The 14,079-nt window shown below is 44.5% G+C and overlaps 1 protein-coding gene across 6 annotated transcripts in view; it reads right to left on the reverse strand.

Moving 5' to 3' along the window:
• Positions 1–14,079, reverse strand: part of armc9 (armadillo repeat containing 9) — a 97,140-nt gene that overhangs the window by 30,815 nt on the left and 52,246 nt on the right. Inside the window, exons 23-24 of one of the 6 annotated variants that reach the window (XR_006759787.1) lie at positions 11,682–12,629; positions 9,148–11,390 (exon numbers count right to left, since the gene is read on the reverse strand). The exons of 4 other annotated variants lie outside the window; for them this stretch is intronic. Coding sequence is in view for 1 of the 2 variants with exons in the window: in XM_014149855.2 (XP_014005330.1) it covers positions 12,602–12,629 (28 nt within the window). In the remaining variant the exon portion in view is untranslated. Of the gene's footprint in view, positions 1–9,145; positions 12,630–14,079 lie in introns of those variants that run through there. One more of the 6 variants, XM_014149855.2, reaches the window with a different exon arrangement.

Genomic DNA, 14,079 nt, shown 5'->3' on the forward strand with positions numbered 1-14,079 from the left:
GACGGGCCAGTTGCCACTGCCGTAGTCGCGCTGGCGTCGGATGGACCAGTTGCACCGGCGTCGGACGGGCCAGTTGCAGCTGCTGAAGTTGCGGCGGTGCCGGACGGACCAGTCGCATCGGCGGTGGACGGGCCATTCCCGCTGTCTCCCTTAATGGTAGATTATTCTGTCACGCTGGTATGACTGGAGACAGGCGCAGGAATGCGTAATAGGGGTTTTTATTTTCCCAAAATACAGCGTGCCGTGTAAAGACCAAACAAACACTTATACAAAACACAGGGTTGAACCCCAAACAAAAGAGCGAGGAGTACCTGGAATAAATAACACTAGTGCACAATGATTATCACATGGGACGAGATCCGTAATCATCTACACAATAAACGTGGCACGAAAGCCAAAACAACACAGCACAAGTACTCACACGACCAACGGACATTGTAACAATAATCAACAGGACAATGGTGAACAAAGGGCACATTTATACAAATACAATCAGTGGGAATGGGGACCAGGTGTGCGCAATGACACAGTTCCGGAGGGATCCGTGACACACTCATACAGTAACACATAGCCTGGGTACCAGTCTATTTCTGCTATCATTCCACTCCTTACCAGTCTTTGTCATGCAAAACAATGACACGAGTGGAATTTTAGTAAAACAGGTTTGGGATTTCAGGATACGTAACACATTCAGTAACCTATTCAGGAACAGATACAGTAACCGATTCAGTAACCAATTCAGTAACATATTCAATAACACATTCAATAACACATGCAAACATTCAGTAACATATACAGTAACCCATTCAGTAACACATACAGTAACCCATTCAGTAACATATTCAATAACACATTCAATAACACATGTAAACATTCAGTAACATATACAGTAACTCATTCAGTAACCCATTCAGTAACACATACAGTACCCCATACAGTAACACATAAGTAAACTCTGTTACATCTGGAGTATTTCTCTTGTCTTATCCGGTGTCCTGTGTGAATTTAAATATGCTCTCTCTAATTCTCTCTTTCTCTCTTTCTTTCTTTCTCTCTCTCGGAGGACCTGAGCCCTAGGACCATGCCTCAGGACTACCTGGTATGATGACTCCTTGCTGTCCCCAGTCCACCTGGCCGTGCTGCTGCTCCAGTTTCAACTGTTCTGCCTGCGGCTATGGAACCCTGACCTGTTCACCGGACGTGCTACCTGTCCCAGACCTGCTGTTTTCAACTCTCTAGAGACAGCAGGAGCGGTAGAGATACTCTCAAAGATCGGCTATGAAAAAGCCAATTGACACTTACTCTTGAGTTTCTGACTTGTTGCACCCTCGACAACTATTATGATTATTATTATTTGACCATGCTGGTCATTTATGAACATTTGAACATCTTGGCCATGTGCTGTTATAATCTCCACCCGGCACAGCCAGAAAAGGACTGGCCACCCCTCATAGCCTGGTTCCTCTCTAGGTTTCTTCCTGGGTTTTGGCCTTTCTAGGGAGTTTTTCCTAGCCACCGTGCTTCTACACCTGCATTGCTTGGTGTTTAGGGTTTTAGGCTGGGTTTCTGTACAGCACTTTGAGATATCAGCTGATGTAAGAAGGGCTATATAAATACATTTGATTTCATTTGATTAAACATTCAGTAACACATACAGTAACCCACTCAGTAACCTATTTTAATTATTTTATTTCACCTTTATTTAACCAGGCAGGCTAGTTGAGAACAAGTTCTCATTTACAACTGTGACCAGGCCAAGAATAAAGCAAAGCAGTTCGACACATACAACAACAGAGTTACACATGGAATAAACAAACATACAGTCAATAACACAGTAGAACAAATATATATAGTGTGTGCAAATGAGGTAAGATAAGGGGGGTAGGCAATAAATAGGCCATGGTGGCGAAATAATTACAATATACCAATTAAACACTGGAGTGATTGATGTGCAGAAGATGAATGTGCAAGTAGAGATACTGGGGTGCAAAGGAGCAAAATAAATAAATAACAGTATGGGGATGAGGTAGTTGGAAGGGCGAATTACAGATGGGCTATGTACAGGTGCAGTGATCTGTGAGCTGCTCTGCCAGCTGGCGCTTAAAGCTAGTGAGGGAGATATGAGTCTCCAGCTTCAGTGATTTTTGCAGTTCGTTCCAGTCATTGGCAGCAGAGAACTAGAAGGAAATGCGGCCAAATAAGGAATTGGCTTTGGGGGTGACTAGTGAGATATACCTGCTGGAGCACGTGCTACGGGTGGGTGCTGCTATGGTGACCAGTGAGCTGAGATAAGGTGAGGCTTTACCTAGCAGAGACTTGCAGATGACTTGGAGTCAGTGGGTTTGGCGACGAGTATGAAGTGAGGGCCAGCCAACGACAGCATACAGGTCGCAGTGGTGGGTAGTATATGGGGCTTTGGTGACAAAACAGATGGCACTGTGATAGACTGCATCCGATTTGTTGAGTTGAGTGTTGGAGGCTATTTTGTAAATGACATCACCGAAGTCGAGGATCGGTAGGATGGTCAGTTTTACGAGGGTATTTTTGGCAGCATGAGTGAAGGATGCTTTGTTGTGAAATAGGAAGCCGATTCTAGATTTCATTTTGGATTGGAGATGCTTAATGTGAGTCTGAAAGGAGAGCTTACAGCTTAACCAGACACCTAGGCATTTGTAGTTGTCCACATATTCTAAGTCAGAAGCGTCCAGAGCGGTGATGCTGGATGGGCAGGCAGGTGCGGGCAGCGATCGGTTGAAGAGCATGCATTTAGTTTTACATGCATTTAAGAGAAGTTGGAGGCAACGGAAGGAGAGTTGTATGGCATTGAAGCTCATCTGGAGGTTAGTTAACACAATGTCCAAAGAAGGGCCAGAAGTATACAGAATGGTGTCGTCTGCGTAGAGGTGGATCAGAGAATCACTAGCAGCAAGAGCAACATCATTAATGTATACAGAGAAGAGAGTCAGCCCGAGAATTGTACCCTGTGACACCCCCATAGAGACTGCCAGACGTCCAGACAACAGGCCCTCCGATTTGACACACTGAACTCTATCAGAGAAGTAGTTGGTGAACCAGGCGAGGCAGTCATTTGAGAAAACAAGGCTGTTGAGTCTGCTGATAACAATGTGGTGATTGACAGAGTCGAAAGCCTTGGCCAGGTCGATGAATACGGCTGCACAGTAATGTCTCTTATCGATGGCGGTTATGATATCATTTAGGACCTTGAGCGTGGCTGAGGTGCATCCATGACCAGATCTGAAACCAGATTGCATAGCGAAGATGGTACAGTGGGATTCGAAATGGTTGGTAATCTGTTTGTTAACTTGGCTTTCGAAGACCTTAGAAAGGTAGGGTAGGATAGATATAGGTCTGTAGCAGTTTGTGTCTAGAGTGTCTCCCCCATTGAAGAGGGGGATGATCGCGGCAGCTTTCCAATCTTTGGGAATCTCAGATGATACGAAAGAGAGGTTGAACAGGCCAGTAATAGGGGTTGCAACAATTTCGGCAGATCATTTTAGAAAGAGAGGGTCCAGATTGTGTAGCCCGGCTGATTTGTAGGGGTCCAGATTTTGCAGCTCTTTCAGAACATCAGTTATCTGTATTTGGGGGAAGGAGAAATGGGGGAGGCTTGGGCGAGTTCCTATGGGGGGTGCCGGGCAGTTGACCGGGGAAGGGGTAGCCAGGTGGAAAGCATAGTCAGCTGTAGAAAAATGCTTATTGAAATTCTCAATTATAGTGGATTTATTGGTGGTGACAGTGTTTCCTAGCCTCAGTGCAGTGGGCAGCTGGGAGGATTATTATTATTCTCCATGGACTTTACAGTGTCCCAGAACGTTTTGAGTTTGTGCTACAGGATGCAGATTTCTGTTTGAAAAAGCTAGCCTTAGCTTGGTTGGTTCCTAACTTCCCTGAAAAGTTGCATATCACGGGGGCTATTCGATGCTAATGCAGTATGCCACAGGATGTTTTGTGCTGGTCAAGGGCAGTCAGGTCTGGAGTGAACCAAGGACTATATCTGTTCCTGGTTCTACATTTTTTGAATGGGGCGTGCTTATTTAAGATGGTGAAGAAGGCACTTTAAAAGAATAACGAGGCATCCTCTACTGACGGGATGAGGTCAACATCATTCCAGGATACCCCGGCCAGGTCGATTAGAAAGGCCTGCTCGCTGAAGTGTTTTAGGGAGTGTTTGACAGTGATGAGGGGTGGTCGTTTGACCATGGACCCATTACGGATGCAGGCAATGAGGCAATGATCGCTGAGATCTTGGTTGAAAACAGCAGAGGTGTATTTGGAGGGCAGGTTGGTTAGGATGATATCTATGAGGGTGCCCGTGTTTATGGATTTGGGGTGGTACCTGGTAGATTCATTGATAATTTGTGTGAGATTGAGGGCATCAAGCTTAGATTGTAGGATGGCCAGGGTGTTAAGCATGTCCCAGTTTAGGTCACCTAGCAGCACGAGCTCTGAAGATAGATGGGGGGCAATCAATTCACATATGGTGTCCAGGGCACAGCTGGGGGCAGAGGGTGGTCTATAGCAAGCGGCAACAGTGAGAGACTTGTTTCTGGAAAGGTGGACTTTTAAAAGTAGAAGCTCAAATTGTTTGGGTACAGACCTGGATAGTAAGACAGAACTCTGCAGGCTATCTCTGCAGTAGATTGCAACTCCACCCCTTTTGGCAGTTCTATCTTGTCGGAAAAATTTTATAGTTAGGGATGGAAATTTCGGGGTTTTTGGTGGTCTTCCTAAGCCAGGATTCAGCAGTGAATAAAACAAACTTAGGGAGGAGGATTCTAATGTTAACATGCATGAAACCAAGGCTTTTACGGTTACAGAAGTCAACAAATGAGAGCACCTGGGGAATAGGAGTGGAGCTAGGCACTGCAGGTCCTGTGTTAACCTTTACATCACCAGAGGAACAGAGGAGGAGTAGGATAAGGGTACGGCGAAAGGCTATAAGAACTGGTCACCTAGTACTTTCGGAATAGAGAGTAAAAGGAGCAGGTTTATGGGCGCGAGAGAATAGATTCAAGGCAAAATGTACAGACAAAGGTATGGTAGGATGTGAGTACATTGGAGGTAAACCTAGGCATTGAGTGATGATGATGAGAGATATTGTCGCCAGAAACATTTAAACCAGGTGATGTCATCGCATATGTGGGAGGTGGAACTAAATGGTTGGTTAAGGCATATTGAGCAGGGCTAGAGGCTCTACAGTGAAGTAAAACAATAATCACTAACCAGAACAGTAATGGACAAGGCATACTGACATTAGGGAGAGGCATGCGTAGCCGAGTGATCATAAGGGTCCAGTGAATGGTTGGGCTGGCTGGAGACACGGCGATTCAGACAGCTAGCAGGCCTTGTAAGTCGCTCTGGGTAAGAGCGTCTGCTAAATGACTTAAATGGAATGTAAATGTAGCAAGCTAGCAGAAGGGCCTTAGAGGGACGTTGCAATGGAGTAAAGTCTGTTTTAGCCTCCTCGTGCGGTTCCGTCGATAGACCAGTCGTGATGGATTAGTAGTGTTCCATGTAGCAGAGGGGTCCAGTCCAATTGGCAAATGGATCTATTCAGCTAACAGTCCAATATGCTCTAGACAGCTAGCGGGCCGCGGCTAGCAGATGGGCATTCAGGGGACGTCGTGACGAAGGGGCCTGTGGGTAAAAAAAACCCTCGGGCAGATTATGTCGGTAGACCAGTCGTGATGGATAAGCAGGGCTTTGTGTGGTAAAAGGGGCTCAGGCTGATTGGCAAAATAGGATAGTGGCACGAGAAATTGGCCGATGGACCTATTAGCCAACAGTCCGATATGCTCTAGACAGCTAGCGGCCACGGCAAGCAGGCTAGCAGATGGGCATTCAGGGGACGTTGCGACGTAGGAGCCAGTTGAGTAACCCCCTAGAGCAGATTACATCAGTAGTCCAGTCGTGAAGAATCGTCAGGGTTCCGTACCTCGTACCGGCAGTAAAAGGTGTCCAGGAGTGGCTGATGGACCTCTTCAGCTAGCCGGGAGATGGGCCTAGCATGGGCTAGCTCCAGGCTAATTGGTGCTTGCTTCGGGACAGAGACGTTATCCATTAGTAGTCACTTGGATTGCAGCTAGCTAGCTGCGATGATCCAGATAAGAAGGTTCAGAGCTTGCGGTAGGAATCTGGGGATATGGAGAGAAAATAGGTCCGGTATGCTCTGGTTTGAATCGCGTTGTACAAACTAGCGAGAGCTCTCGGAGCTAAAGGTAGCTGATGACCGCTAGCAGTGGTTAGCTGACTAGCTTCCGTTTGGGGGATTCCGATTCAGAGGTAAAGAAAAATACTTTAGAAAAAAGCAGATCCACACCACATTGGGTGAGGTGGGTTGCAAGAGAGTATTTTGAAGTTGAGGTTTAGAAATATATAAAAAAAGATATGCGAAGGACAACACGAAGGACAAAGATGTCTGACTGCTACGCCATCTTGGATGGATATACAGTAACCCATAAGTAAACATTCAGTAACATATAAATAAATATACAGTAACCCATTCAGTAATACATACAGTAACCCATTCAGTACCACATACAGTAACCCATTCAGTAACCCATACAGTAACCCATTCAGTAACCCATCCAGTGCCACATACAGTAACACATACAGTAACACATTGAGTAACCCATTCAGTAACCCATTCAGTAACATATTCAGTACCACATACAGTAACCCATTCAGTAACATATACAGTAACCCATTCAGTAATACATACAGTAACCCATTCAGTACCACATACAGTAACCCATTCAGTAACCCATACAGTAACCCATGCAGTGCCACATACAGTAACACATACAGTAACACATTGAGTAACCCATTCAGTAACCCATTCAGTAACATATTCAGTAACATATACAGTAAGCCATTCAGTAACATATACAGTAACCCATTCAGTACCACATACAGTAACCCATTCAGTAACATATACAGTAACCCATTCAGTAACATATACAGTAACCCATTCAGTGCCACATAAAGTAACACATACAGTAACACATTGAGTAACCCCTTCAGTAACCCATTCAGTAACATATTCAGTAACATATACAGTAACCCATTCAGTACCACATACAGTAACCCATTCAGTAACATATACAGTAACCCATTCAGTAACATATACAGTAACCCATTCAGTAACACATACAGTAACCCATTCAGTACCACATACAGTAACCCATTCAGTAACATATACAGTAACCCATTCAGTAACCCATGCAGTGACATATAAGTAAACATACAGTAACCCATTCAGTAACACATTCAGTAACCCATACAGTAACACATACAGTAACCCATACGTAACCCATTCAGTAACATATAAGTAAACATTCAGTAACCCATTCAGTAACCCATTCAGGAACCCATTCAGGAACATATAAGTAAACATTCAGTAATACATACAGTAACCCATAAGTAAACATTCAGTAACCCATTCAGCAACCCATTCAGTCACCCATACAGTAACACATACAGTAACCCATACAGTAACCCATACAGTAACCCATACATAGTATACTGACAGTAGAAAACAGCCAACAGGTGCATACACTAGTAGTAAGTGGCGTGAGGCAGCTTGATGGACAGGACGCTAGTCTACCACAGGGCCTAAACTCTTAATGCTGAGTGTAAAGCAGAGAAGGCATCAGGACCCGTATGTAGTCTTAAGTATGACTCATAGGGGGTCGAACTCTCAACCTTCCAATCTCAAGCTGGACTCTCTAAACATACACTGCTCAAAAAAATAAAGGGAACACTTAAACAACACATCCTAGATCTGAATGAAACAAATCATCTTACTAAATACTTTTTTCTTTACATAGTTGAATGTGCTGACAACAAAATCCCACAAAAATAATCAATGGAAATCCAATTTATCAACCCATGGAGGTCTGGATTTGGAGTCACACTCAAAATTAAAGTGGAAAACCACACTACAGGCTGATCCAACTTTGATGTAATGTCCTTAAAACAAGTCAAAATGAGGCTCAGTAGTGTGTGTGGCCTCCACGTGCCTGTATGACCTCCCTACAACGCCTGGGCATGCTCCTGATGAGGTGGCGGATGGTCTCCTGAGTGATCTCCTCCCAGACCTGGACTAAAGCATCCACCAACTCCTGGACAGTCTGCGGTGCAACGTGGCGTTGGTGGATGGAGCGAGACATGATGTCCCAAATGTGCTCAATTGGATTCAGGTCTGGGGAACGGGCGGGCCAGTCCATAGCATTAATGCCTTCCTCTTGCAGGAACTGCTGACACACTCCAGCCACATGAGGTCTAGCATTGTCTTGCATTAGGAGGAACCCAGGGCCAACCGCACCAGCATATGGTCTCACAAGGGGTCTGAGGATCTCATCTCGGTACCTAATGGCAGTCAGGCTACCTCTGGCGAGCACATGGAGGGCTGTGCGGCCCCCCAAAGAAATGCCACCCCACACCATGACTGACCCACCGCCAAACCGGTCATGCTGGAGGATGTTGCAGGCAGCAGAACATTCTCCACGGCGTCTCCAGACTCTGTCACGTCTGTCACGTGCTCAGTGTGAACCTGCTTTCATCTGTGAAGAGCACAGGGCGCCAGTGGCGAATTTGCCAATCTTGGTGTTCTCTGGCAAATGCCAAACGTCCTGCACGGTGTTGGGCTGTAAGCATAACCGCCACCTGTGGACGTCGGGCCCTCATACCACCCTCATGGAGTCTGTTTCTGACCGTTTGAGCAGACACATGCACATTTGTGGCCTGCTGGAGGTCATTTTGCAGGGCTCTGGCAGTGCTCCTCCTGCTCGTCCTTGCACAAAGGCGGAGGTAGCGGTCCTGCTGCTGGGTTGTTGCCCTCCTACGGCCTCCTCCACGTCTCCTGATGTACTGGCCTGTCTCCTGGTAGCGCCTCCATGCTCTGGACACTACGCTGACAGACACAGCAAACCTTCTTGCCACAGCTCGTAGACACTGTCTCATGCTACCACTAGAGTGAAAGCACCGCCAGCATTCAAAAGTGACCAAAACATCAGCCAGGAAGCATAGCAACTGAGAAGTGGTCTGTGGTCTCCACCTGCAGAACCACTCCTTTATTGGGGGTGTCTTGCTTATTGCCTATAATTTCCACCTGTTGTCTATTCCATTTGCACAACAGCATGTGAAATGTATTGTCAATCAGTGTTGCTTCCTAAGTGGACAGTTTGATTTCACAGAAGTGTGATTGACTTGGAGTTACATTGTGTTGTTTAAGTGTTCCCTTTATTTTTTTTTTAGCAGTATACATTGGTACACTACCAATTATCCATTAGCAATACTTTTGCTGCTAGTCTGACGTTATCTCTCTCTCAAATCACTCTAAGCACCTTTGCTAATAGCAATTTTTAGTGTTTACATAAGTTGATACGTTGTATTGCAAGGTGTCTGTCTACCTACACTATGATGCATCGTTGGTCCTCGGGGGCCTTATTCTGCCAATGCCTTGTGTCATGTTTTTGCTTTGTCTCCCCTGTTGATATTGAGGTATTTATCATGCAATGTCAGGTTACTTTGTTGGCCCTGTTGATTTTGAGGTATTTATCAAGCAGTGTCAGGTTACTTTGTCATTATATGTTACTTTGGTTACAGTGCCGTGTCCACTTTCTGATTTTCACATATTTTTTATACTGCATGTTATCAGATCTTCAACCAAAACCTAATATTAGATAAAGGGAACCTGAGCTTACAAATAACACCAACAAATTATACTTTTATTTATTTAATTAACAAAGTTATGCAACACCCAATTCCCCTGTTCAAAAGTAATTGCCCCCTAACGCTCAATAACTGGTTGCGCCACCTTTAGCTGCAATGACTCCAGTCAAATGCTTCCTGTAGTTCTTGATCAGTCTCTCATGTCGCTGTGGAAGAATTTTGGACAGCTTTTCCAAGCAGAACTGCTTTAACTCAGCGACATTTGTGGATTTTCAAGCATGAACTGTACGTTTCAAGTCCTGCCACAACATCTCAATTGGGATTATGTTTGGACTTTGACTAGGCCATTCCAAAACTTCTAATTTGTTGCTTTTTAATCATTTTCATGTAGACTTGATTGTGTGTTTTGGACCATTGTCTTTCAACATGACCCAGCTGCGCTTCAGTTTCAGCTCACAGACAGATGGCTTTTAGAATTATCTGATACAGAGCCGAATTCATGGTTCCTTCTATTAAGGCAAGTCGTCCAGGTCCTGAGGCAGCAAAGCATCCCCAAACCATCACACTACCACCACCATGCTTGACCGTTGGTATAAGGTTCTTACTGTGGAATGCAGTGTTTGGTTTTTGCCAGACATAATGGGACCCATCTCGTCGCTGAGTTAAAGCACTTCTGCATGGAAGAGTGGGCCAAAATTCCTCCACAGCGACATGAGAGACTGATCAACAACAACAGAAAGCGTTTTGTAACGGTTTTCACTTAAGGTTACTGTTTGTTAGGGGTGCCAGTTAGGTCGTGGCTACCAGAGAAAATATAGATTTTTCCTTTTTTGTTTGTGAGGGAATGAGTCCCGTCTGATCCGTCAAGTCTACACCAATACAAAGGACTCATGTAAAAGTCAGTATACAAATACACTTTTTTCATAAACCCTTAAAAAACAATGTCACTTGGTTCCTCAAGAAAAGTCACATACCTCCGGCCTAAAAAAGAGTCCAGCCCGGTAAATGATTTCAAGTGAACTCAAGTCACCTCAGTCACGCAATGTTTGTCCATTCATAAAGCGATTCATAAAACCGGTCTCATTCATATAAACAGATTTCAATAAACTCCAGTTCCACAGAAAATAAAGATGATCAGAAATCTCAGAAGTCTTCACCTACAACTGAACACTTAAACCAACACGGTATAAAATCACACTAAAACAAAATAAATACCAGTTGGAAGAAAAAGTGTAGTCAGCCGAGCAGTCAGTCAATCCAATCCTTAACAGATCTCTGGCAGAGAAAGGAGGTTGGTGAACACAACATTGCCAGACAATAACTTCTGGATCTCTTGGATGGTGGGAAGAGGATAGGCATCAGACTGGGAGATGTTGTTTGTCTTCTTATAATCCACACAAAATCTAAAACCACCAGTCTTTTTAGGGATGAGGATAACAGGAGGAGCCCAAGGAAAGGAGGAACGTTCAATTATATCTCGTGTCAACATATAATTAATGAGTGCCTTTTGGATAATGAGCTTTGCTGGGGACAGACAATATGGCTTCTGCTTGATAGGAATTTCCTGTGTAAGGAATATTTTGTGCTTCAGGATCCCAATGCATCCCAGCTTCGAGGTATATACATCTGAGATATTTTGCAATTGTTGCAAGTCGTAACTCCTCTGGCTGTTCCAGCTGAGCTCTTCTAGCAGCCTGTAAAAAGAGATAATCAACCGGATTACCAGGGGTTAACTGTACCGGAGCAACGGCAGAGAAGAGTCCCATACTTGGAGCCCAATCATGCAACTTCGTAGTTTTGACTTGGAAGAAATGCTTCTCTCTCTGCAATGTCAATCTGGACACCACAGAAGTACATGAAATCAATTACCAACATGAAAGAAAAAGCAAAGGTCTTGGAAGGCAGAATAACAGAAGGAATCATATAGGAGTGGTTACACAGGCGGAACTCTACCTCACTCTATCCAAGTGGTCGTTTAGCCTCACCGTTAGCCAGATATAATGGACCTTCTGTCCATGGCTTCATGTTGTATTGTGGACTTTTCACCTCCTTCCATAGCTTTTCATTGAGCAATGTGTAGGATGAACCTACATAGCTTCTCATTGAGCAATGTGTAGGATGACCCGGTGTCCAGGATGGCTCTTCCTGTCCAAGGGCCTATAGATGGGGGTAACACCAGCTGGTGCGGTACGGGCTGAAAGGAAGAGGATGTCTATGGGTGGGTGCAGGCAGAGACTCTTGGGGTTTCAGCTCTAGTCAGAGCAGCCAGAGTAGTATAGTCGTTCTTGTGATGGGAGTGTTGGCCTGTTGTGACTTGTACGGTTTGTGGTTTCAGGAGGGGTTTACTTGATACTGATTTGGACATGCAGTCGGAGAATGTCCCCCTTTGCTACATCTCCAACAGAACACCGAAGGAGTCTTGGCTGGAAACTCTGGCTGTGGTTGATGGTCTGGCTTGGGTAACTGTAAGGGGTGGCTGCAGCATGGCTTTGTCTTGACTGTTCTGAGGTGCCAGCCTGGCCCTCAGTGGTCTGAACCAGAAGTGGACACCAGAGAAGCTCTGTACAAACAAAGGTGCCTAGTGGAGAGCTCTGTCTGCAAGTGGTCTACAGTGTTAACCAGAGGAGAAAATACTGAATTTGCGTCCTTGAGGACCTCAGTGTGGTGATGTTTCAGGCGCCACTAGAGGGTGGTGGAGAATTGAGTTCTTTGGTGTTCAAACTGCCTGTCCATGGCGGCAGTAACTTCCCTTCTATGCTCACTGAGCTCTGTTAGCTTGTGGGTGAGAGTGCTCAGTGAGTCTCCGAATTCCATTGCGCTCAGTTGTTGCTCTTCACTCAGACGTCTGAATTTACGGTGGATTAGAGTTTGGAGATGTTGTTGACTCCGACGAATATCAAGTATGTCACCTTGAAGTTGTAAGACTACAACCTCTGTAGAGAAACCAGAAGAAGGAGGAAGGTTGGGTGTCAGAGGGAGGGCTAGTGCAGAACTTCAACACAGGTCCATGCCAATAAGAGAGTCACTGGTTACACCTACTGTGTTTCAGACCGAGCACTTTTTGACTTGAAGTCACGTACCTCGAGCCTAAAAAGAGTCCAGTTTGTTAAATGAGTTCAAGTGAACTCAGTTACACAATGTTTGTTCATTCATAAAGTGATGCTTAAAAACGGTATTACTCATACAAGGGCGTCATTGTAAATAAGATTTTGTTATTAACTGACTTGCCTAGTTAAATAAAAGGTTAAATAAAAATAAATACAATCAGATTGTAATAAACTCCCATTCCACACACATAAATGTTATCAGAAATCTCAGCGGTCTTCACCTACAACTGAACACATAAACCTACACGGTATAAATCACACAACTGAGATGGTTAGTCCAATTGAATATATGATTGGATCCGATCCTGGTTAATCTTGCGATATGGCTACAATACACACTTTTAAATACAACAAAACAAACGACTTAAAGGAGCTTTGGAACTGAGGGTCGAACACTCCCTAATTAGCACCACTGTCACAACCCCTCATTTGTGCAGCTGATTGGTGGCTATTTAACAGGGGGATTAAAAAGGGGAAGCGTAATGTCGGCTGGGCCGTTACAGTTTGGCTGGAGTCATTGCAGCTTAATGTGGCACAACCAGTTATTGAGCATAAAAGGGGCAATTACTTTTTCACAGAGGGGCACTGGGTGCTGTATAACTTGTGAAATAAGTAGGTAATTGCTTTATCTAATATTATATTTTGGTTTAATATCTGATAATTATTCAGTATCAAAAATATGCAAAAGTAGAATAGAATCAGAAAAGGGGGCCAATAGTTTTTTACAGCACTGTAGGTGATTTATGAATGTGTCATAAACACTTTGAATGACTTTTAGCATGTCCCTGGTTGTTGCTTAGTATTCCATTGGGTCCTCTTTGTATTTTCATGGCCCCTTCAAAGTACTTTCTTAGTTGGTGCTTTCTTTGTACTTTCACCGACAGATAAATGTCAGTCCCATTCTAAACACTAGGCTAATTCACCGTTCCTGAAGCAGAGAATTCACTTGGCTGGAGCAGTGTACTGGCACTTTGTTGCTATTTTTGTCGACTGTCTGTCACTGCTATTGGGTCATTCATTTGTTCTTAGGATGGCCTCATGGAATACTTAACAAAATCCCCAAATATGAGTTATCACCTCCGGGTATTGTCTGACACCACTCTGACGTTCCGAGGGACACCAATACATTAGTTATCCACTGTGGTATTGTCCGACACCACTCTGACATTCTGAAGGACACCAATACATCATGCTGTAACATTAGCCCTCCCTATTCACTGGGTACTGGCAAATACTGTATTGACCACGGGGTGGGCAGCATCCGATACTAAGAGCC

This window comes from Salmo salar, chromosome ssa16, assembly GCF_905237065.1.
Source record: "Salmo salar chromosome ssa16, Ssal_v3.1, whole genome shotgun sequence".
In the NCBI taxonomy this organism is placed as follows: Eukaryota; Metazoa; Chordata; class Actinopteri; order Salmoniformes; family Salmonidae; genus Salmo; species Salmo salar.